At 49.8% G+C, this 25891-nt stretch overlaps 1 protein-coding gene across 2 annotated transcripts in view; it reads right to left on the bottom strand.

Moving 5' to 3' along the window:
• The window catches only part of Tafa5 (TAFA chemokine like family member 5), a 220519-nt gene that overhangs the window by 61600 nt on the left and 133028 nt on the right, over positions 1-25891 (bottom strand). For both annotated transcript variants that reach the window (NM_001191991.1, XM_087558765.1), the window contains 1 exon segment: positions 18298-18447. In NM_001191991.1, the coding sequence (NP_001178920.1) occupies positions 18298-18447 (150 nt within the window).

Below are 25891 nucleotides of genomic sequence, written 5' to 3'. Positions count from 1 at the left end.
TGGTCCCCCTGGCCTCCTAATTTATTGGTAATGAGCAATGACAGTTTGACCTAACAAAGCTTAAGATTTTCATTCAAACAGATAAGTTAGCACCACCTGTCCTGGCCTTTGGAAATGGTGTTTCCCTGCCTTATTTATTATCCCGAGTGGAGTCGCCAGGGGCGCATAAAGCCAGCTGCAGAGAAGTCCTGGTTCATAATGGTCTCCATGATGGAAAATCACCCTCATACAACTGGGGAGGCACTTCATGGCCATAAGGGCCATGACAAAATGCCTGGACCCACAGATTTTTCCATTAACTGATGAAACAGCAGAATCGCCAGGGCAGTACAAATGGCTCCTAAATCCTCCCAATGCTGCCAGGCACTTGACCTGGGCCTCCACTCTAATCGGGCCACACTGGTTACCCTCTGAGCCCCATCCACAGACACCCTCCTATCACTGAGCTGTGGCCTCATCTTGGGACTGCTGCAGCATGGGGCTGACCCGGTGCAGAGCCTCCCACGAGTGTGAGCTCACAGCACACGAGCTTCAGGCTCTGACAAGCAGACTGATTTGGGTGCCTAGATCGAGTGCTCCAAAACCTGCCTGCCTCAGCCTTTTAAGGGGTCTGCATTTGAAGCATCTCTCCAGCAAGAACCTTTATCGAAAGAACATTCCACATCATCTGTGTAAACTGAATCATAATAACCTCTTCGGAGGAAAATTGCCCCGGATAAAGGAGCTGTAACTAACACCATACTTATTTTCCATAAAAGCCACTATTAAGGATGGCAGTCCAGCAAACGCACACAGTGATTAGTGGCCAATTACAAGATTACGGGTGGGCAGAGCTAGGGCAGAGCACGTTAGCCGCCCAGAGCAGTCACGTGGGTGACATTCAGCCATCCTAAGCAGCTCTAGATGACACATCAATCCCAGGGTCCTCCTGCCTCTTATCATGGTCCACCCCTCCCAACTTGATAGGATGAGCTTCCCCAGGTCTGGGAAGCAGACCTGGGCAAGCTGCTTGTAATCTGAGGTCGGCAGCAGCTCAGCCTAGGGACACATGGAGGGGCTAAGTAACTAATCAGAGGCCGCCCGGCTTTGGAATACGTGAGACGTTGGGTCAGCAGCTCAGCTTTGCAACAGCCTTCAAGGTGACCAGCGGGCTCTCTGGGTATATAGAACAGGAGATGTGGAAGAGGCAGCATCTGGCAGATACCCTGCTTGCCACACTGGCTCTATGCCAAAGGCACCACGAGACTTGTCTCTGAGCCATCCTGTTTAGGGATACGGAAATCCTTCTGGGAGAAAGAAAGAGTAAGGACCCTACACACCTATCTGAAAAGCCCAAAGGCAGGGTAAAATCTGCCTGCGATCTCCCTGGCCACGTGGGATGGCTCCCTGGGAACTGAATGCCACCAAAACGATTGAGGCACATGGGCCAGGGACACCAGGCCCATTCCCTGCCACAAACGCAGGATATGAAGATCAACTTACAGACAGATGCAGAAGGGAGGTTCTACTTTTTGAAGTCCAGTGCTATATGGGCTTCCAAGGAAGGAATGTTGGGAAGCAGGGGGCACACCAGTACCCTGGGTGGATTCCCATGTTTTCCAAGAGATGGAAAGTCCACACGCTGATCTAGCCCACAGCTGCCATCTTCCTTCCTAAGACTCTGGAGAGGAGGCAGCAGCTTAGTCTCTCTATCTGTCAGGAGATATTGTTACATGCCAGGCACCTTGCAAACAACACAAATTTTCCACAATCTCAGAGTCTGGAGGCCGAGGTCAGGGCATCACCAGATTGGCCATGTGGTAAGGCTCTGTTTCCTGGATCATCAGTAAAAGTGATCTCTGGGGGCTTTTCTCTCATGAGGACACAGAACCTATGACCTAATTGTTGGGTCAAAGATCCTGCTTCCTGACCACAGCATGTGGGGAGGGGCTAAGATCTTTGGACAGGGGGAGGACAGATATTAAGACCAGGTCCCTGCCTGTTGGGTGACTTGGTTTTCCTTTTCCATCTCCAAAGACAAAGTGGATCAGCAACAGCAGGTGCCCAGCTCACAAGCTCAGCCTCAATCCTTGCGCTGGGGCCTGCTCTACTAAAGACCCTGGCATGTACAGGCGAAACTCTGTAGCCTCGGCGGTGGGAAGCCAATGGCTCTTGTCAGGAGTCAGAATGGAGGAGGAATTGAATTAAGCGGGCAGTAGGTATAATGCAGTGAGGAGCACCAGGGAGCATCAATATTCAAGCAGAGCCCACAAGATAAATAAACATCAACGGGAGAGAGCAGGCGCAGAAGCCGGGGAGCGCTGACGTGGAAGACGCCAAACACCCAGTATGCAATTCCCGTGTCAGAACCCATAAGGCTGCAAATACATCAAGCTCACAGTTACACTATTTCAGGAAATGTAATTCTATTAGAAGTTTTCCAATCTTTCCTCTCCTCTTCCCAGCTTGCCTCCCAGGGCTGGCCGTGACTCCTCCTATTACGGCACGCACCAGCTCGCAGGTAGCTGGACAAGACAGGTGGATAATCATGCAATTAGACGGTGGTGACTAGGCTGGGCAGATGTGGGACTGGCTCATAGCAGATATCCTCTGTGACACCAGATGCCCTTGCCAACTATCGGCCAGCAGCAGCAGCAGCAGCAGCAGCAGCAGCAGCAGCACAAGGGCCAGCGGTTGTCCCTCTCCTGCACGGTCGGGACACCGTACAAACAGCTTCCCTGGTAACCTACTCAACTTCGAGAACCACACAGAATCCAGTTTCAGTCAACAGTCTACAAGATGAGAACCTTTGACTGACTGCTGGTTGCTGGGTCCTCAGCTTGTCCTACTTCCTTTCATGAAGATCCCAGACGTTAGCTATCTGGTGGCAGGGCCGGTCTGGGCCAGGCCACTTGAAGAAGCCTCGATCTTATGAGGACCTGGGGAGTATCTCCATACAGTGTTGGTGGATCAAAGGCAGCTCCCATTCAGTTTCTCATCAAGGTAGCAAGGGACTCAATCCCGTTGCTATCTTCAGGGACGGCACAGGGTTAGGGCTGAGGAGCTGTGCCTTGTGATGCTCTAATGGTGACCTACGGCAAAGCCCAGAGCCCATCACATCACACCACGGGGAAACAGACAAGCAATGCTTTCAGCAAGGGTTGGAATAAGCTCCAAGTAACTGATCTTGCCAGTGCAAGGGAACGTGGATGGGGCTGGGAGACCTCCTGTGCTTTCTGCCCTCTCTTTCTATAAACCTAAAACTTCTGTACAGAAAGCCTGTAATTAAATCTAAATGCGCTGGTCCCACCCAGACTCAAGGGAACGCGTCAGGTGGCCTACGGCTTGTCTTTTAAAGTTCAGCATCTTTCTCGGATGCAGGCAGGATGGGAACCAGGGGTTCACTACACAGCTGCATGTCTCATAGGAGAAAGAAAGAAGCTTCCCACACGGCCAAGCTCCTTTCTAGAGGGAAAGCCCCCTGATAGGCACACTGCAGGCCTCAATCACTCTGGTCCCCACATCTGATCCCATGAACACACAGAAAAGCAAAAGGGCTAAGTAAGGCCTTTCCAAGGCAGGGTGTGTACCCATGCCCTGTGGCACCCACCCCCTAGTTCTCATGGACTGGGCACAGGAGGGTGATGTGAAAGGGGAAGGACCTGCCACTCCGACATTGCCAACTCCATCCCGGATGTTTACAGAGGCAGGAATGGAAAAGGGAAGCAGAAATGGATTTGTTAGCATTCCCGGAGGGTGGGGAGGGACACAAGTACACACGGTAATCTGTGAATGATGGCAGCCTCCGCTTGCTGCTGATTAGACAGTATGAGATGATTAGCTAATTAGACATAATATAATCAGAGATGAGGCCCCCATCTCCTCTATTCCGCCTTTAAAAAAGGGTGTTTTGGAACGTTACACAAAATCATCATCTCAAGAAAAACGCTGGAAGTTTCCAACAAGTGACACCGGATCTGTCAGGTTTCCAGTGTCATAGAGGTGAAACTCGAGCTCTGTCAGATACCAGAGAGGATAAGGATCAGAGATGAACAGGGCCAGAGCGTGGAACCGAGGCACAGGGCCTGAAGAGCTGGCAAGGCCATCCCTCTCCACACAGGGTTAGGTGGTGTTCACTCCACAGAACAAGGACATTGGCTGTGAAGCCAGAGCTTGATGCTTCAGACAAGAAGATTCTCTTTACTAAGTGCCCTATTAGGCAAAAGGCAAGACCAGACACCCATCAAATTAGGGTACAGACAGTGGACTCCAACACAGAAAGAGGAGGGCCTCCTATGATACACCTAACAAAGCACCAAGAACCAGCAAAGGGGAGGGCAGGTAGACAGTCTGTACAAAAGACTAGGAGCCAGCAAAGGGGAGGGCAGGTAGATAGTCTGTGCAAAAGACTAGGAGCCAGCAATGGACAGGGGACAGGTAGACAGTCTGTGGTGTTAGCCATTTAACTCTTCAATAGGGCACCAGACGATTTTTAGTGTTACCACTAAACATAGTGAAATTTAATAGAGAGAGTCAAGTCATCACCACCAGGAAATTCCATGTACTTCCAAGAGGGTGGCTAAAATTAAAGACTGAGAATGGCAAGTGTTGGCAAGAACTCAGAACAAATGGCAGGCCCATGCCTGCAGGTGGCACACTAAACAGTGCACCTGCTTTGAGAAACCCTTGGCGGTCTTGATAATCGCTGACTCAGCCCACCACTTATAGATACTCCTACAGGAAGAGATACACACATGGTTACCATAAAAGATGCACACTCGTGTTTATTGCAGTTTTGCTCACAATGACTTAGAATTCAGGACAACCTATGCAGAGTAGACAAACAGAGCAGCAGTGTAGTCACAGGACAAAACTATGCATCGGAAAACACTTGGAAACGCTGCCACACAAGATGTGAATGGCTCTCATAGAAGACACGTGGTGACACCAGAAAGAGAGGGCCTGCTTGAGTTCAGTTGTGCAGTCCAGGAAAGAAGACAAGCAGAGACTGTTAGAAGGTCAGAGATCAACATCACAGCGCATACACACGCATGCCTGTTGTATGTCTTAGCAATGTTTTTGCAGGATAATCACTTATTTAGATCTGTAGTTTTATGTGGTAGCACAGTCTTTTTAAAAACTGCACAGATGTATTTGTGAACCTGAGTAATGGTGTAGATGTTGCCCCATAAAGACTATCTGCTGTGGGAACGCAGCTCTTATGAAGCGGTATCCTCCCAGGTAAGTCTTCCCATGATGCTGGAAAGCTTGTTAAAATCAGGATGATCTAAAGGGAGGTGAAACATGCCACTGTGCAGGGGAGCCTCCCACTCAGGAAACAAACAACTCAAAAGCTTTAGGAACTCCCTAAAACAGATCAGATTCATGATCCCAGGCTTACTCCTCAAGCACTATAAAAGCAATAAAGACTACTAAGAGACACTTCTAGACAAGTCAAGTTGCCTGAAAAGAACCTCCACAACCTGTCTAGTTGACTGAATTTATACAATGACTTACATGTTTTCCCTGATTCTGTGAGCTATTACCTATGTTGGGGTGAGGTTCAGGGATACACCAAGTTGGACTTCGTCAGTACCCTGTGGCCAGTTCTCCAAATCTGGGTGAGTAGATGTTTGTTCATGATCCCCCAGAAACTGTATCACAAAAGAGGGAAACCAGGTCCCAGAGGATGGTGTGCTTGGAGACATCTTAATATGTTAATCTCTGCACCATTTAAAGGAGACCCGGTTGTCCCTCAGTACCCTCAAACACTCCTAAATCCCCAGATGATCAAAATCTTTACATTAAAAAGTGTAAATGTTGGCAGAAAAGATCTATGCACATCCACTGCTAAGCTTTCAATCACTCGTGGATTACTTATAATACCTAACACAAAGTAAACACCACGTAACTAGTTGTTACTCCGTAATGTCTAGGGAATAACGGCATGGAAAAATCTCCAGTGCACGCTCAGTACAGATGTATTTAAAAAGAAGACCTTAACCCTGTCTTGCGTTGCATGCACAGAAACAGAGGCCTGGGAGACAGGCTGACCCTCCTTCCTCCTGCTGCTCAGATAGGTAGACCACGAACATGGAAGGTGTCTTGATCAGTATTCCTCACCTCCAGCTATGATGTCAGCTATGCAGCTGTCTACCCTGAGCTAAACAGCCCAGCCTGGGCATTCCATGCTAAAAGGCTGGACAGCATTACATCAGGGGAAGAAAATGCCTCTAGAGGAAAAGAGATGCTTATGGACTTCTTGATCTGTGACCCGATTATGGTCCACCTAGAGATGATAGACATATCTGGTGTTCCAGCAATCTGCTCCTACCCCACAAAAATTATTAAATTAATGCCAGAATCAGACCCCAAATGTGTTTACGGACAAGTTCAGCTCAAGGTCTTGGAGTCACTTTCAACCCCTCTGGAGTACTCCACAGAGGTTCTTGGTATGGTGGAGTCTTGGAGGAATTGTGTGTTGAAGGTCATTCTCCCTTAGCACTCAGAAGACAGTCAACACCAGAGCCAGCATTTGGGGACACTGCTGAAACAATGCTCGTCCCCAAGGAGAACTAGAATCCAGAAGCACAAAGCCAGGTCCATCTCGGATGTGACTGGAAACATCCGAGACCTACATCAATCACAGGAGAAGAAGGGACAGGCGCATGCCCCCATCCTCCACTCAGCCATATCACATGATCAAAGTGATTGGAATATCAAAATGAAAGGCTGCCTGACTTTCATCCGCTCTTCAGCAAATGGTTTAATTCAGTCTGAAACCTCAGCTGCCATCAAAGAGAGCAATACTGTTCGAAGAAGGGTCATGCTGAGCCTTGAGCCAGCCGGGGGTCAGGGGGGTGAGGGTGAGCTCAGCTGTGGAAAGCAGGTCACTGAGTGACCTGTACAGTGACTTCCTGCTTACAGGCCTGTGGGACACCCCATCCTAGGTGTAACACTAATCTCACAGCATGACCCAGAGCACAGTGGGGATGGAAGCCTAAGAAAGAGGTTGCCTCCTCCTCCAGGAAGCCATCCCGTTTTGCCACCCTATAATCTGGAATATGGGATCTGGTATATTAATGGAACACATTGAGGTCAGGGATCTAGCATCCTCCCCTAGACTCAGCTTCCTGTAGGGCTGTGGGGTGGAGCTGAACCTCCTCCATGAAATGATTCCCTAAGATCCCTGGATCTTGTGACCATAGCAAAACGTTCCACCGGCCCAAAGCTGATGATATTCTATGACACTGGGGACAGCGTACTGCGTAGGTAGGTGGAGGAGCTGGTAAAGCAGGACACCTGTCTTGCCTCACTCTGAGTCTGGAAGGTACTGCTCTCCAGGCACAGGGTCTCAGGCCTGTCAGGCTTGCCCTGGGCCAACTATCCAGTGTTGCCACCTTGGCTGGAGGCACTGCCCACAGAGGTAACCTCTTCCTTATGAGACCGGGTATGGGTGCCACCTCCTCCAGGAAGCTCTCCACTGGTGCTTCAGTCTCAGTCTGTCATTTCTTCATCGTGACGCATCTCACAGTGCAGGCTCTGTTTCCTGAACCTCTTGCGTACCCTGACACCTCACTCTGCTTTCTGTACCCCAATGTCTCAGGCCGGGGTCAGCTCAGATGTTTCTATGGGGGAAACAGGCATTCTACCTGGCCTTATTCCCCAACTGCGTGCTTTGAGCCAACTCTACCCTGTGTGGGCCTCAGTTTCCCAGTTCGTAACCCAGAGCCCCTCCAAAACACTGGCAGGGTTTTCCTGGGTGGAATTTTGGTATGAAAATGGGTCATGTAAGACCTCTTAGGAGCTGGAGGGAACTGGGAGTCAGGTCACGTCCACAATGGCTATGGCTAGGATTTAACTGTATAAGGATCCTTGTTGCCCAGGTTGGCTGTAGCTGGGGTCTGGGATTCCTGGACATCACCCACATCTATATCCCATTCCGAGAGTCAGAAGCTGCAGAGCTGGGCACCTCACAGGCCACCTGCCCAGGCTGATGTGGCTGTGGACAGGAACAAAATAGAAAGCAGGGGACACAACCCTGCCACTTCAGGGTAGTTCACCTGTTTCCCTCCCTCTCAGCAGAACACTGAGCATTCCATGGACACCATCAAACGCAGCATTGGCAGACTGCCTTGACTCCCGTGAGGAGTGGCTTGCAGCTCTGTGGCATCCTGCAGGCCTCCTGTCTGCTTCTCCAGGAAGTGTCAGAGTGTCCCCCACTGATGGCCATAATCAGAGCATGCAGGCTGTCACCACATGCTGGGCCCATCAGCTCTGGGTTTCCTGGAGAGAATTTCCTCAAAGACTTTTCAAAGCTATGTCTTCTTGTACATGGTGATTATTCCCACACACTGATTAAACCATGAAGACGGAGCAGCAGAACCGGTGCAGTGTGTCCTGGGCGCATTAAACATCAAGGACGGGCAAGCTTCACTGCAACACCAGAGCATCAGGATCCCCACATTCCCGGCTGGGGCCCCCTGCAGGTTCATTGGCCTTGCTTGTGACCATAGTGCTTAGAATCCAGCTCCAATCAGGTAGCACAGAGATCTTAGGTGGATTGGACAACACCCGCAGAGCAATGTCAGACCCAGGAGATGGGCTCTATGCAGGGGATGCTGAGTGAAGGAGACGGTTCGTTTAGGTGGGATGGAATACAGAGGCTATACAGAGAGCAGAGACCCCCAGGGATGAAGCTATTGTGAAATTTGACAGAAACACACAAAGTAACAGAGAACCTAACCTGAGAGGGATGGAGCTCCCGAGACAACCTCAGTCTCAATTATTTCATAGGTTTTGGTACGCAAGACCACTTCGTGGTAAACTGATTATTTATTTGTTACTGTATTTCTAATTTTCTTTTTTGGAGACTAGATCTTTTGTAGCCAAGACTGGCCATAAATCCCTAAGCCTCAAGCCTCTCTTCTCCATGCTGGAGTCACAGGCATATGCCACTATTCATCGGCTGGTCATAGTTATTGCTGGGTGTCCTATTCTTGATACTACTATGCACAGGGCTTAATTCGTTTTAAGCTGTGTCTATGCATGCTCACACAGAGGCGACACCCTCAGGTGTCACGCTTCAGGAGCCATCCATCCTGCTTTTTGAGACAAGTTCTCTCAGTGAGATCTAGAACCTGTCTAGTAGGCTAGACTGGGTGCCCAGGGAGCTCCAGAGATTTTCCTGTCTCTGCCTGCCCAATACTGGAGCCACGAATACATGTTATCACTCCTACTTTTTAAAATGTGGGTGGTGGGGACCGAATGTAGGCCCTTACACTACTATGGTGACCACGTTCTTAACAGAGCCATCCCCCAAGCTGTTAATTAATGAGCTCTGGGTTTCATGATCAGAATTTTACCATTTGGTACTATTGCAGAGAACACAGCACACTTTCATCTATCAAATTTGTGCCCCAAACTCTTACTGAGTACTGTTCAACTCTACTGTCTGTCTGTCAGTCTGTCTTTCTCTCTTTATCTCTCTCTCTCTCTCTTTGTCTCTCTGTCTGTCTGTCTGTCTGTCTCTCTCTCTCTCTGTGTGTGTGTGTGTGTGTGTGTGTGTGTGTGTGTGTGTGTGTGTGTGTGTGCAGCATGCATGGGTTCAGCTTTTTCTTATCACAGGCCATCTGTGAACAAGGATTTTACTTTGTCTATTCTCCAGTTGGGATGTTGTTGCCTTCATCCTTCCTTTCTTCATCCTCCTCCTCCTCACCCACTTCCTGCCTAATTGGTCCAGTCACAGCCTCCTATGCGTATTTCATGGAGTACAGAGAGATCACACCCTTGTTTCTGAGGTGAAGCAGAAAGTGCAGCTTCTTATCTCCCTCCATCCAGCATGGCGCAAGGGAGGGGGTGCAGGTGTTTGAGAGATGGCCTTGCCACGCTGAAGATGACCTCCTTAGGAAGTCCGACATCTTCATTGTGCAAGTTTCAAGGTTTCACTGAAAAGCTTCCTCTGCATGCATTGACACCACTGTGTAAGACCGCATGACAGTGGCTGGCTGTTCTGTCTTGAGCCAACCTTGCATTCCTAAGAGGAACTCCATGTGTAGACATGGTGCCTGGTCACTCTAAATGAATGTGGCTTCCTATAGCAGGGAGTGCCTCTGTGTTCAGATGTCTAAGGCCTACAATCTTTCTTTAAATGTCTTTGCTGATTCTTTGACTCTCAGGATGATACCAGATTCACAGATGTGCTGGCTAATACTGTCAGCCTCCAGGTACACCCATGTGAGATTATCTAGCTTAGGTTATCCTCTGGCTATGCTTGAGATAAGACTCCTGATTATGTTAATCTAAATGGGAAGGCCCACTCTGAATGTGGGAACATCTTTCATTGGTGATCCAGATAGCAGAAAGGATGAGGAAAAATTTGTTTTTTTGTTTTTTGAATCTGCTAGTTGATAGCTACTGCTCTTGCTGCCACCATTGCCAGCCACTGCTTCTGGCCCATTTTTATGATATCAGGACCATCTTTCTTGGCCCTCCGATACTGACTGAAGACTAGTGGCTCTCTATAATTCTCCAGGCTTCCAGCAGCTGATTGGGACTTCTGAGGTACCCTGCCTTGTGGAGTAAGCAGTTAGAGGGCTCTCTTTAGCCTCTTCTGTGTGAAGACAGCCATTGTTGGAATACCCAGACCACAGTGTGTAAGCCGAATCTAATAAATACTACTTAACACATCTTTTTATTTTATTAACACAGAGGGAGGTAAGAAGTGGTTTCAACATGCCAAGGATCCCAAGGGTTTGAGGACAATTGGTTCCAATTCTCTGAAGGTTCAGTGATTCACCAGAGAAATCCTGGCCTGGGGATTTCTTGTTAGGAGGCCCTGTGCTCATCAGTTCTGATGCTTCTTGTCCTACTTCAACTTGACTGCTTCTTGAGTGAGCGTTGTTTATGCTTTTCTATTCGATGTCCTGTCCTTTCCAAAGTCATTACACATTTGCAGACAGTCGTCTGCAGTGTTCTCTTTAACCTGCTTGTTTTCTGTAAGCTGGGCAGACCCATCCTCTGTTCCTATGTGATGGTCTGAGCCTTCTGCCTCTCCTCCCTCGCCTCCTCCCCGCTTTCCATCTACTTACCAAATTCAGGCCAGCCAACCTCAATCTTTGTCGAGGTTTTTGCTTTTATCCATAACTTTCCTGCCTTCTCGCTTCTGCTTCATTTGGATGCTCCTCTTTGCCTAGCGTGGTCAGTAGGCTACTGTTCTTTAGATAGCTTAATCACAGACGTGCTTATATACAAAATAATAATGGCTGTGTGTACGGACTCTCAAACCTGAAATGTTCACGTGTGGCTCTCCCAACTCAGTGAAGGCCAACTGCAGACCCTCACAAGTGCAGACCTGGGCTTTGGGAGACAGAGATGCCAAGACACAAAAGGGGTACCAGGCTGCAGGAAGGCTCCACACACAGATTTCTAGAGCCCCTCTGCCCACAGCTCAAAGACCCCAGGGGACCCGCCTGCAGCTGCACCTTTATCAGGAGCTTCCACACTTCCTAAATGCCACATCTTGAAATTGTCCCTCAGCATTCGCACTGAAAAACTTAACCCCAATACAGTATGTTGAGTCATAGAAGTCTTGTCATGAGAACCTCATTCTCATCAACAGATCTATGCCAGTAGTCAAGGATTTTGAAGAGAGAGAGTTTGGCCCATGTGAGAATGTGGTGACCTTGGCTGACACTGCACAGGCAACAGGGGACTTGGCCCTCCCAGCCTCTGAAACACAGAGAGAAATCATCCCTGTTCTTTATAAACTGCCCGGCCACAGGGAGTTTGTTTGAGTAGCAAAGAGCAGGCTAATGGAAACACAGAAAGAAGAATATCTTCTCTAGGGAAAGGAGACCCGGCTGCCCACTGTGTCTTCTGATGCTCTGAATGGCTGTCAGCTCTCAAGGTGCAGCAAGGGACACCTGCTGACTGAGAGAACAGAGGTGGAAGGTCCCCCAAGGTGACAGCCCAGGATGCCTTCCTAATTGCATCCTCCAAAAGCCCAGCTCCCACAGACCTTTATACTTGGCTCTGCCCAACTGTCCCCTTGCCTGACCCAGTGTTGTTTATGATGGTTTCTTTCATCCCAGAGCTTCTGCTGCTCCTTACATCTACGTTGAACCATATCCAGCCTCTGCTCCTGCTAGGACCTTCTGCCTGTTTGTAAGGCTGTAATGCTCGCTGGTAGAGCACCCAGATTCACATAGCTACTCCTCAAATACTCCCCTCTCCCTTCCCCACACCAATTAGTTACGTTACTAAAACGAGGTTCTAACTAGCTTCCCACATCAGTATCTGAAGTACTACATCTCCCTCAGACTCCTGGAGCTGCTGGGATAAGGACATCAATGCAGAGTCCCCTTTTAAGAAGATGGACCAAGGAAGGAATTGGTCTGGCCCCATCAGGCTTACTCAAAGCCCCGGGTCTCTCTGTCTCCAGACAATATAGTATGGGGAATCACAGATCAGGGACTGCCTACCCTGTCGGGATCTTCTAGCCTCATCCTCTGGAGAATGGACCCTCATGGCCCATCAACTAGCTGTGCTCACTGAAGGCTAACGTAGAGTGTGCTTTGGAGAACTGCGTCAGCTGCAGATGTGTGTTCCCAGAAACCACAAACTCCAGTATGGCTTAGCATACACAGCCAGCCCACTTTTGTGACCAGTTCCCCATCAAGGGCTTGAGAGATCCGTGGATACTGGGAAAATCTTCTAGACCATAGAGGAGCAATGTGGGCTGCTCAAATCACACAGCCCAGCCTGAGGCAGGACAGAAAGACAAAAAAGATTCTGGGGACATGGGGAAGGAAAAGGAGCCCCTTACCCTAAAGTCTGGCTGAAGTTTCTTGGCAACTAAGAATCCAGACTTCCAGTACAACTAATATTTGCTGTGAAGGTTGCCAGGATAGAGAGAATATTCCTTTTTATTTTTCTTTCCAATATATCTTTAATAAAGTATAGCAATAATATTTCTAGAGTTGTTCATCTTGGACTCTTTCTAAATTATATATATATATATATATACATACACACATATATATGATCTTTCATATATATGCACATATACACACATACACATATACACACATTTATACACACACACACACACACACACACACACACACACACACACACACACACACACTCCTTAATAAGAATGTCAAATAAACCATGTTTGAAGCCTGAGCTTGTATGAACCTGACTGTGGCTTTCCTCTTTTTCCCAGATTTATTTTCTGAGACTGTCAGAAACAAGACAAATTCTGTTTAGTGTAAAAGCACCTTTATTCCCTGAAGCCCTTGTGATTTAGGGTGTTACCAGCTGTCCACTGAACCTCCTTTAAACTCCTTAGCCACCTTCAGTGGTGTCCCTCTATTTGCCTGCATGATTACTGAAGAGATAACTGGACATCTGTCTGTCACTTTCTTGTGGCACCCATATCAACACTTCCCTGTCTTACCCTTCCTTAACCACATGCTGTTCTACGAACCTCCTCTCTAAATCCGAGTCAAATCTCTTCTTAACGGGCTCCAACTTCGTTTCCTATCATGTTGCTCTGAAACTCTTCTCTGCCGCAGTCCCTCCCTCCTCCTGCCTGGAGGTCTCTGAGCAGAGATCCCTGGAACAGTATGGGCGGCAGTGTGGGGCTGTCTCTCCAATCCCTATCCCACTCCCACTGCCAAGCTCATGGTGTAACACTGTGCCCTGGGGAGCCTCTGAGAAAAGACATAGACGAAACAAGGACCCTGTTCTCGGACATTCTATCAGGAAAGGAAGGACCTTGGACAAGGAGACTGCCTGCCTGTCCCTTGTTCCGGACTTACCAGGCAACCACGTCTGGAGTCACCATGTTGAAAATTAAGTGTGCCCATTCCCGCACTTGCTCAGCAGTCCAGCGGCCCTACTTCTGTTAGTGCACAGAAAGCCAACAATTTCCCAGCAGCCCAAGCTGCTTTCTGGAGACACAGGCTAAGACCCTCTCTCCATTGTGAGGCTTCTTTTCCTTCATCCAGATCAGGGTTCCCCAGAGGTAGGGCAAGACCCCAGGCATACCCAGGGGAGCCTAAGTCCTAAGAGGGAGCCTTGAGGAGGATCCTCTCAACTATGCACACATGCCAGACAGCTGCTAGGTTGGTATGCCATGTTTCTGAGACCCAGAACAATAAGATTTGAAAGGACCCAAGGGCCACTGTGCCTAAATGACCTTCCTTCTCTAATCCTGGTGCTGAACTGTAGAGAAGCACATGGGTTATCAATGCAGTGGCCACAACTGAAGCTGGAAAAGCCTCTAAGCTATGTTCCTTTAGAGATGCCTTCTTGGTGGTCCTGATGCAAGTTGGTATCCAGGGAACCGAGGCCCTTCTCATGGTGCCTCTCTCCCAGATGCCATCCACGGCTCGCTCAGAGCTGACCAGAGCCTGATGCTGAATGACTGAAGCTCCATGTAGATCAGGTTGATCTTCAGGCATGATGGCCGTGCCTGGGAAAGGTGGAGTGTAGCAAGCACTTCTGAAGTGTCTCGATTTCCAGGAGTTTATGGCGCAGCCTACACCGGGAATGGCTGGATGTCACTGGATTGAGTCACTGACCGCTACACCTGAGGATGCCTAGGCTGCTCACGTTGGCAACCAAAACTTACACTATGAAGTAGAGAGATGCTGGCCACTGCATAGGCTGCTGTGAGAACAGTTCTGAGAAAACCTTGGAGTTATCAAATGGAAGTCCATCAGGAATCTGGTTGTGCCTCCCCAGAAAGGAGATGCCAAGGTAGCAAGAAAGGCCCTTCCACAACCTGCCCTGTGGCAGGGCTACTGCAGGCATCTGCCTGACCATCGCTGAAGCCTGGCTGATCTTGTTCTCCAAGCAAAATGCTTCTCTCCGTCAGACCGCCAGGAATCTTGGTCTCTGAACTTCTGCAGGCCGTTTCATAGCAACTGGCTCACCCAGCGTGTGGTTTCTGGGGCACGGCGCCTTCCACCAACATCACAACTGCAAGCTTCACACATGGCCCCGCCTGGCTAGCCATTGTAGACGGCCAGACTTCTTATTCCCCGGGGCCATGCTAGACACTCTGCTGTGCCCAATTTCCACGTCCTCTCATCCCCGAAGCTCTGGAAGTCTGCGCATACACCTGTATTCCGTTTGCAAGTTTGGATATGCGCTTGGCATCCATGACACGACTCTGTGAAGTGTGTAAGGCCCTATTTCCTCACATTCATGGACTTTTTCCATTTTAACTTTCTTTACAGTTTTTTTATTACATTTATTTATTTTTGTGGGGTGCGGATGTGCAGGTACCGAGAGATAGGTGTGGAGGTCAGAGGTCAACCTAAGGCACTATCTCTCTCCTTCTGCATCTGGTTCCTGAGGATTAAACCCAGGCTGTCAGTATTAGCAGTGCGTGCCTGCTACTGTCATATCCCTGGCCTTTTCTCTTAAAAGGTTTTTTTTTTTAAAGTTGTATTCTTGCATTTCTTTGTACACCTGTGGGAGACTGTGTGGTTTGGCTTGTGTGTATGGGTGTGGAGGCCATAGAACAAGGTAAGGAGATGGTTCTCTCCTTTGACAAATGGGACTCTGGTTGGGTAGGGACAAGCACCTTTGTCCACCGAGTCATTTCCCAAGTGAAATTTTCCCTTTCGTGATGGGCTGCTTGGAAACAAAGGCGCTTGTGTTTTGGTAAAGTTCAATTTCTCTCCTGTTCTTTTACTGCTGTTGTTTTGATGGCCACGCCTAGGACCCACTAGTCAAAGCCAAGACCCACGGGGATTTACTGGTCCTCTGAGGGTTACAGCCGCCACTCTTCAGACTTACTCTGCTGTCCCCGCAGGAGGGTGTGAGGTAGGGCTCGGATGTGACTCTTCGGCAACGGGATATCTAGTTGCCCTAGTGACGCATGTGGAGAAGACCTCTCAGAGGGGTCTCTGGCAGCCTGGTGGGAGATCAGCCAACTGTTACTGAGGTGGATTCTGCATTCGTAGCCCCTGGCAGCCAATTCTAAGAGTGGAGGTCACTCGCTCCTTCGTCTTTTCTGGATCATCTCCCATGGGATGTCCATGGACACTGCTCTTTAGTAAACTCCAGAGCCCCGAGCGTTTCTCTACCAAAGGCAAGCAAGGGTCTCTCCTTCACGTGCCCACTGTCACCTCACAGCCATGCTTTCTTTGGATTTCTTTCCAAAGGAATTTCAATGAGAACTCAGCAAAAAAGAAGGAGACGGCCTCTCTGCTTTGGCCAGAGGGAAAGTATACACAGTTTTCTGTTGAGAGCTCAGCAAGGTTCTCAGCTCAGGGCAGCACCATGAAGGGGGCATGTGGGGTAACCTGGAGCATTCGTACTCGCGGGGGCTAGGTCTGCAGCCCACAAAGCAGAGCTCCGAGGTTAGGTCTGCTTGTTGATATTTGTGCTCAGTGAGAAGCCCTGGAGCAGGCGAGCAGATTGCTTTCAGGTCCCTCTTCTCGTGGCTTTCCGTAAAGTGGATCAGGTCTGTAACGCGACGAATAAGGTCATGGTGCTGGAGACTGGTTTCTGCAAAATTGCCTCAGCTCAGACCCAAGGCCAAGGAAGAACTTACTTCACCAAGGAAGTTAGCCTCACTGTCAGCTCCCTCTTTCCACAGAGGGAGCTTTCTAGTGATCTCTTCATCCCTCAGGAACCCGCTCAAATACTCCTTGCCCAGGTGAGGCACCCCAGTACTCACAGCATTGTGTTGTGGGGGGTTCTATGGGTCAGGTGTTTTGGAACTTGATCTCCCTTGTACTTGTCTATACATGGTCCATCTCATTTGGATGAATAAATGACAAAATGAATGAATGAATGAATGACAGAATGAATACTGAGCAAATTTATCAATAGCTACAAAGTCAGCCAGCAAGAGAACACGTGATAAATAGCAGGAGTGGTGGGTTACCCCTTCTGCTCCTGAATCCAGGGTCAGCAGAGACCACCCCAGGCTAAACATCACTGGTGTTCAATGTCAGCCGGGCCACCACGGCCCAGACTGTCTTCAGCAGACACAATAGCACATAAGGAAACTTATTATGCACACAGAGCAAGAAAACAGAAAAAAGCAAAAAAAATTAAATTAGAGGGCAGCCTAGAAAATGCCCACTGTGCAGAAAACTCGAGCAAACTAATTTGTTTGGCCTCCCTGGAAAATGGTGAGGTTTTAATTTGGGTCTCTGGGACCAGGCTCCTAAGGCACCAGGAGGCTGTTGGGGAGGGGGGGGAGGAGGGACAGGGATTTTGTTTCAGATGGGCAGATCCGGATTCAATTAGCACTCAGTCCAGACCCTGTCTCCCTGAGGCTGGAGGAATGATGGAGAGAAGAGAGAGTACTGTGGCTGCCAGCTCCACGCCACCCCAGCATGGTGCCAGAAAACCAGTCGGTGTTTACCAGAGGCTGCTACCTCTCTGCCCGTAGGGATCAAGACGCTGAGCCCTTGGAGACTAAAGGCTGCACAGAACCCAGTCCTTGGACCCCACTAGCTACCCCACTAGCTATATATAAGGTCAGATATGACCCAGGCAGCCTATGTTTCCTCTACCACCCTGGCCAGCGTGCTGAGTCTTACTCTACACTTTGTGGATGCCACAAACAGTCTTCAAGCCCTTCCAAATTGGCAGCAGGAGTGTTGGATGCCCACAGCTCTAGGGAGTCTATGGAAGACGCTGAGGGAGGTCAGGGTTCAGTAAGCTCAGGACCTTCCTTTACCATACCATTGGGTCCACGGCTGAGGGCAGGATCCCAGTTGGAGTTGATTCTAAACCCCAAACTACATAGGGAAGCCAAGGCCTGAAACAACCTCTTGCCTTGGTCTTGGGCAAAGTAGACCCTGGCCGGGTGCTTAGCCAGATCTCAGTTCCACAGTGGGCACCATCTGGGATCTAGTTCAGGATCTTGTCAGCTCCGTACTGACCATGGCCCAGATTCTGCTAATCCTTTTTCTCAAGGACCTTCCTGACTTTGGGATCAATTATCCCACTGGATGTGTCTCAGCTTGTTACAAGGAACATCTTTGTGGGTTGAGCACAGGAACCACATCTGGTCGGAGACTATGAGTCTTTGACACTTGGAATCGTGTAGTCGATCCCTGTGTGTATAGGACATGCTTGTTGCCCATGGATACAATCACACTAGATTATACCAGTCTAGTGAAAGACTGCCTAGAGGCCTGACGCTAGGGCTATACCTCAGAGTCTTGGCCTCAGAGCATTCTGGAGAAGGCTCCTTCAGAGTGATGCCTGATCACACAGTAACCCTAGAAGACAGGGCTCAGTACCCTGAAGTGTCAGCAGAAGGCTGGGGGCTCTTACCGTCCACACAAGCAGGCCGGGCTCGCGTGGTGCCTGCTATCTGCCCCTTTCTGCATGCACAGCGTGCTGTCTGCCGGGCGATCGTCCTCCGTGGCTGGCTGCTGTCCCGGTCTAGGGTCACAATCTCACAGGTTCCAGCGGCCAGCTGACCTGCAAAGAAGAAATAGCCACAAGCTAAGTGGCCACAGCCTAGAGACCCACAGCCTGAAGCCCACACAGCACCCAGCTACAGTGAGGTTCACCGTGGCTGGCTCAGCCAAAGAGATGTGGAGAGAGCTCTCTGTGACAGCCGGCAAACCATCTTCTTTCTATAGGCTCTGCCAGGAATTCCAGTCAGCCCCATCCCGACGGACAGGAAATTAAATGTGCCATCTCCTCTGCCACACGCGGAAATGAAATCTCAGAATCACAGAGGAAGGCTCTGCCTCTCCTCCTCCTCCTCCTCCTCCTCTTCCTCCTCCTCTTTCTCTTCTTCCTCTTCTTCCTCCCCCTCCCCCTCCCCCTCCTCCTCCTCCTCCCCCTCCTCCTCCTCCTCCCCCTCCCCCTCCTCCTCCCCCTCCTCCTCCTCCTCCTCCTCCTCCCCCTCCTCCCCCTCCTCCTCCTCCTCCCCCTCCTCCTCTTTCTCTTCTTCCTCCTCCTCCTCCTCTTCCTCCTCCTCCTCCCCCTCCTCCTCCTCCTCCTCCTCCTCCTCCTCCTCCTCCTCCTCCACACACTGGGATTTCTAATCAAGCCAAACCATGCAACCTCCATTCTAATTTACCAAGACACCACCCTCACGATGTGCTATCTTGGAGCCATAAAATGGGGCATACAGCAGCGTACATATGGGCTACCATACTGCAATGAGGAACCATCATCCCCACCTGGGCACAGACACCAAGACGGCCAGGGATCAAGTTATACATCCTTGAAGACCTGCCCACACAATACACATGTAAGAGGCACATCAAGACACACAGCAAATATGTTGCATGCCTGAGGCCTGGCTGGCAGACATGGGAGAGATTACACAGATATACACAGGAGGCAATCAAGTAAAAACATAAGTTCCATAGGAGCACAGACTTGCAGGGATGTATGTGCTGTGAGATACACACATACATGCATAGGTACATACAAGTTCACGCATGTAAACTGACACCTAGGTGCACATAGATTATATGGATGTGCTCATGTGCACACACAGGCTCAAACAAGCATATTCAGCTATACTCAGGTGCACACAGGCTACACAGGTGTGCCCCTGTAGACATACAGGGTCACATAGGTGGACTTATCTACAGTCAGGCACATACAGGCTACATTGATGTGCCCATGTAAGCACACATACACATGGGGGCACACTCAACTAGACACATGCTCACGTATGTTCTTCGGTAAGTACACAAGGTGCACTCAGGTATACTCAAGAGTACACACAGGCTACATGGAAGTTCCCATATAGACACATAGGTACACATGGGCACACTCAACTGCACATGTTCTAAGCTTTCACCTGTACACAGGCACATACAATCCTGGACTGACTCTAGAAGAAGGTGCACATTTCTTCAAAGCCTCATCCTCACCTCAGGAGAGGGAATCCCAGTGGGAAATAACCCCCTACAGTTTAAGCTGTCACTGCGTGGCCAATACCAGTAAGTGCTAAAGAACAATACTGTCCAGCAAAGATAGCAGGGTATTCACAGAAGACCATAAAAATGAAAACCTGGCTACCATGTAGGAGAACAGAGGGCATCCCTCCGCCTGGCTGGGGCTGCCGCCATATTAACAGTGAGCCCAAGGCCCCTCCATCTTACCACTTCACATACTCATTAGGGATCGAACCACAGAATCCCTGATGTATGTCATACACCCATCTTCAGGATCGTCCTTCCACGCAGCACACAGCTGGTGCCTACTGGGAACACCTAGAGTAGTTGTTGCCCCAGGTGGGTACCCAGAGACCTCAAGGCACATGGCATCCCCCTTCTCACGGTCTCCTGGTTACAGGGCACACCACGGAGATGCTGGATGTCAGAATGACGCCTAGCTGAATGAGTGTCACACGGGTGTTGGCTGGAAATAGTGCAAGGTCAGACAAACAGACACTGGGAAGGAAGCTAGACATGTACACGAGAGAGTGGCCATCTGATCTGCAACCCCGGCAGGTAGCTCTCAGGGCTTCTCAGCAGTAGCTCCTCAGTTCAGGATGTCCTTTCTCACCACGTGGATCCTTCTGTGAATGTCACACAAAAACCCTCTCTCCAGGCAACAGGCTCCTGCGCTGTATCAGCCTTGTTGCTTGGATTCCCCAGCCCAACCCAGAAGCTGGTTAGAGCAGGTAACACACACATTAGCGGAAAATATGGACAGGATGGCTCAGCTCCAACAGCCCAGCCATGTCTAGGCCACCAAGAACTCAGGGAATGTCCTGTCCGGGTGTGACCAGGGACACAGGGGGTTCTTTCTGATAGCCAAGCCTCTTTGGCAAGTCAGGGCTAGGAGGAGCTGTCCAAGGTGACTATATTCAGCTGCTCAGAAACATGAAGGATGCTGACAGATCCTGGCTAGTGTGCCAAGTGCATGCTGGGAGGATAGATCAGACACATTCAGAGGAAGAATGGGGGCATCTTGGCCTCTCCGAGGACCATGCACCACTTCTGAAAATGTCCATGCCTACTCAAGCAGAACGCGAGGGCCCATCCAGAGTTGCCTCCCTCAGGCTGCTTGTTTTGACTCATTCAACCCAATCACACCCTGAATTACATGCTGTTGTTAAGAAAAAGAAGAAGGCACAAAAAGCAGATGCAAGGAGATGGGTAGGGCAGGAGGAACACTTAGAAGAACCAATCAGCTGCAGGACTGATCCGAGAACCATAGCACCAGGTCTGATGGGAGTGGAAGGGCAAACCAGCGGGAAGCTGCTAGGAAGCTGTGCGGCACATGAGAAAGAAGTGATTTCCTTCTTGTGCTGGCCACTACGATGTGAATGGTGGCCACGTGGACACCACCTTAAGTTCCTCTTTTAAGGCCTGCAGATTGGCTCTCTAACCACTTTGCTATTCCTGTCAAACTTGACCTACACACTGTGGTCAAGGCTTACAGTGTCTGGGCCACCTTGGTGCAGATGGCTTCTCTGGTCGAGGCTTGGACACTTGTCTAGGGCTGTACCAACAAGGTGGGGGATACTACCAAGTGAATGACGTCATACAGTTGTAGTGGCCCCTGCACACTTGGAACATCTGCTCTGAGCCAGCACTGCACCACCCTGGTCCCCATTTCCAGTTCCCTATCAGCAGGAGTCATGCGCAATGACCAAGGAACCGCGTGCATGCACCTGTGTCTGCAAAGAGCAGGAGTGGGAGGGGCAGCACATGACAAAACTCTGAGGTTGTTACTGAAGAAAGATGCAGCATAACTGAGCAAGGGTCACATGACCAGGACGCATCCCTTCACCCCCAAGGATGAGCCCAATCCCAGTACCTTACCAGGGTCTATTTGCACTCAGGTGCACATAAAACTGTGACAGGACTTTCCTTCCATAACCAGCTGATCTCACTTACGATGTCCCTAAGTCACTCCTTCCATATAGGCACCATGGTCTTCCGCTGCTCTTGACCGTGACTGTCCATACAACCCAACTGCAACCTTTCGCACTGTCTTGCATGGGAATCCCAGGGTGAAATTGCTATCCTCCCCGTGTTTGACAGACGGACGCCTCACAATCACATCATTTCTCCCTGCGTCTGTGCTGCGTGTAAGAAGGGAAAGCTCCCCTTTGTTCCCACATAGCGGGTGGGTGGAGAATCTGGGCTTAGAGGAGTTGGGATTTACAGAGCCGCAGACCTGAGACATTTGCAGCAGGGGCAGGCTCTGTATACTCAGGAGAAAGCCATGGGCATAAGCCTTCCTCTACTTGGGTTCAGCTTGTTCCGTTTGCCCTGGAAGTTCCATGAACACCGTAGGAAGGCTCGGGGTCTTAGGTAAGTCGCACGCAGGGGCGTGTCCCTGTTAGCCAGAGAGATAAGCAAACTTGACTGTTGGTTGAGCTTTCAGTGCCTGGTCTTCAGGTGCAAAGAGGTTTCCGCAGGGCTGGGCCATAGCCTTCGGCCCCTTCACTCTCTTGAACAGCACGCAGAGGTAGTGAGTGGGTATTGGTGTACCTCAATCGCTGCTCAGACGGCAGCTCTGCCTGCCAGCTCAGCACTGGGACTAGGCCTTGGCACAGATCAATGCTAAACACACATGCTCTCCGCTCCACTGATGACAACGGAATCAAATCCTGGGACTTCCCCAAGGCAAGAGTTGACACTGTGTGGTGGCCTACCAGAACCTGACACCGCTCCACATGCTGGGACCACAGCATTGGTCCCACACCACACAGACTGTGATCTGGATCTTCTATATTGCATTGTATTTCTCATGCATGTCTCTCCACCCAAGCCCAACACTGAATGGGACCCAGTGGAGACACTGGTCTAGGGGCATCAAAGGCCACACTTCTCTGGGCATCGAAACCAGCCCCACTCTGTCCTTAGCCTCCTATGGCCATAGGTCCTGAAGAAACACTTCTCCCAGGTCATGTCATACACAGGCATGGCACCAATGCTGCAACAAGAATAATGTCACAGTGGATACATCTGCACAACAAGATTCGCAGAGCCACATTCAGCCTCTGACCTCCTGGGTGTCTAGGACACTTGTGGGGCCACAGGCTGGAAGAACAATGAATACCCAATGGGTGTCAATTCCAGCTAGTTCCTGATTTCTGAGAGAGACATAATCTGTCCAGAGGATATAAACAGGTCCAGGGAACTGCAGATTAGAGAACACAGGACAGGTCCCATTAACATGCCCAGCCATCCTCAGACCAGCAGGTGATCCTGTCCCAAATGCTGGGTGGTGAATGCAGGACAGCTCCCAAAACCTATGTAAGACTTCATGTAAACATGGCCAAGGTCAATGACTCCACACGGGGTGACAGGCTAGCCCTCAGCAGCTAAGCTAGTGTATAAGGTTTCCAGAGCAGGTGGGCAGGAAGCCCTGGAGGGGTTGGGGGGAGTCTGTAAGGAACAAGGTCCCAGGTTTTCTCATGCATGTCCCTCCACCCAAGGCACACATTGATGAGCTGTTTATCCCGACAGGGCTGTGGCATACATCTGAAAGGCTATAGGATATGATGGACGTCAGAATAAAGACTCAAAATGACTTTGACAGGAATAGAGTGAGAGGGTGGCATTTAAAATCATAAATGTCAGCTCCGTGTTTGGATTACAATGAAAACGAGGTAGAGAGTCAGGAGGCCAGAGAGGCCCTCAAGCCTTTGTTAGGTGGCTTTATCTCGCCACGGGATTCGGTGTCGTTCAGAAGATGGAGAATTGAGTGAGACCAGAAAAGGAGAGACACAGTAAGGACAGGCAGGGTACCCATAACTCTTCGGGAGTTCCCAGGTCAGCCCATGGTTCAAAATTTGGCTGAGTGAGAGGTCTCTGGTCCGTGGGTCATAGTATTCTGGGCATGACTGCTTCCCCTCCAGCTCAGATCTACTCCAAAATGTAGAGACAGTAACGTGAGACTCATGGGTAGTTCAAACAGCCAAGGGGACATAGAAGTCATGGATCTGGGAAGACTAGAAGGGAGGAACACAGGGATGTAGGGTGACCACGTCATTTTACATACCTTTTTCATCCGTGACAAGGGAGAGTTTGGGGCCATATGGCTTAAGAGAAGGCCTTGTGGGTTCATCAGGAGTGTCCTTGGCCGAGGCTAGTAGGTCTAGGGATCTATGTGAGTCTGTTGGGCACCCTTGAAGGTGGTGATAGTGTTTGGTTACAGGGAAGCAAAGTTCCATTAACGCACTCAGGCACCACATTATTACAACTGGTACCACATGCTTACTGGTTCTCTAGACTGGGATGAAATGGGTGTTGTGGGTAAGGACAGGTTACTTAGAGGAGGATGTCAGCCAAGAATACCACAGAGCATCAGGCTTAGGCCTGGGGGATTCCAGACTTTCCCCATGTCCTGACCTGCTAAGCCTGGGCGGTCAAGGGAGACCGCTCAAGAAGCTCACATCTGGGAATCACATGCATGCTGTACAGAATCCTTTTACATGTGCAGCTCAGGAGTATAATGATGGGTTTGCACACAGGGAACATGCTCTGAGATAGTATTTTTCACGACCCCTAAATGCTTGCAAAACCTTATGTAGGCATTTCTGTCATCCCATCTCAGAAGCTAGTTAGGGACAGGGACCCCAGGGGGACACAACATGATGAACTAAGACTTTGAGAACATAGAAAACGAGCCATGCAGTCAACACATTGCCCACCTGGGTGCAAGTGAGCTTGAATGTGCCTACTATGTGTACAAATTGCTTTCTACACAGCCATGACCAAACTTCAGATTTGGTGACATGAGCCCACGTGGTGCCCCACCAGAGGAGTCTCCACACCCATTTTCTTCCTGGTCCCCCTGTCACAGATCTGTGTCAGTTTCCATGAGTGACATGCACCAGAAGTGAGCTGCTATTTTGGGCTCTAACTGTCACATGCCTTGGCCCGCCAGGCTGCAGAAAGGGTTCATCTCTGGGCTGTCTCGGAAACAGTGAAGTGTTAGTCTGCTCAAAATAACACAAAGGGCCATTGATCTGACTTACCTATCCTGGCAACTATCACCAGGTTGGGGATCTACACAAGCCTAAGAGCTCTGCTTGTATCCCCTTGTCCCTTTGCCCTGCACTAGAGGATCCTCAGCCAGAACCCTTTCTTTCCTGTCACCCCTGGAAGGTGTGACAACATCTGCTGTGCTGGGTGCCACCTAAAACCCTGGGTTCCTGACCTATCAGGGCAGGCTGCACACCCACCCAACTTGGAAGTCCATGTAAGTCTGATGGTGTGTCAAGTTTGGAAGTGGTCAGGGTCCTGACCCTCGTGGAAGATGGTGCTGGGGCCAGAAACTATGTATTATATCTCCTTCTCCCTATCCTGCACAAGACCTCAACTTCAGACTGAAGGGAACTCAACCAGCGGTCCTGCACAGGGCTCACAAATGAAGCTTCTAATGTTTAGTTTTATCCCCAATTCTATAGACACACAGTACAAAGATTAAAATGTTCAGGAAAAAAATGTTCTTAAGATCCGATAGAGAATCTATCTCGGTGTTTGAGATGGAATGAAACCAAGCCTCAATTAAATCCCAGGATCAAATTCTTGTGCACATTCCAACTACTACTGAGTCAATTAAGTGTGTGCTACTGATCACAGAACTCAATTCTGCACAGACCAGCTGAGGAGTATCCCTGCATGATAAGTGCGAGGGGAGAATTTAAAAGGCAGAGCAAGATGGGCCATGCTGGTCTGCTGCCTACCTCGATGTATAGCTGGGGCAGAAGACAGCAAGGATTAGACCAGCAGACCACAGGCCCTGTCCCTCCCTGGAGAGACCTGGTTCACCCCACACTCAGTGGTCAGATCCCTTCAGAGGGCGAGGAAAGGCACGGCTTTGTCACCAGGAGACAAGACAAGCCCGGGGACCAGGAAGCAGCAAGACAGGTTCACTGTCCCTGCATAGCTTACAAAGACCCTGATTTCAGAGCCCTTCTCTGCCTAGG

This window comes from Rattus norvegicus, chromosome 7, assembly GCF_021556685.1.
Source record: "Rattus norvegicus strain SHRSP/BbbUtx chromosome 7, alternate assembly SHRSP_T2T, whole genome shotgun sequence".
NCBI classification, from domain to species: Eukaryota; Metazoa; Chordata; class Mammalia; order Rodentia; family Muridae; genus Rattus; species Rattus norvegicus.
Note: the sequence above shows the minus strand (reverse complement) of the source record. Positions and strands in the feature narration are given on the sequence as shown.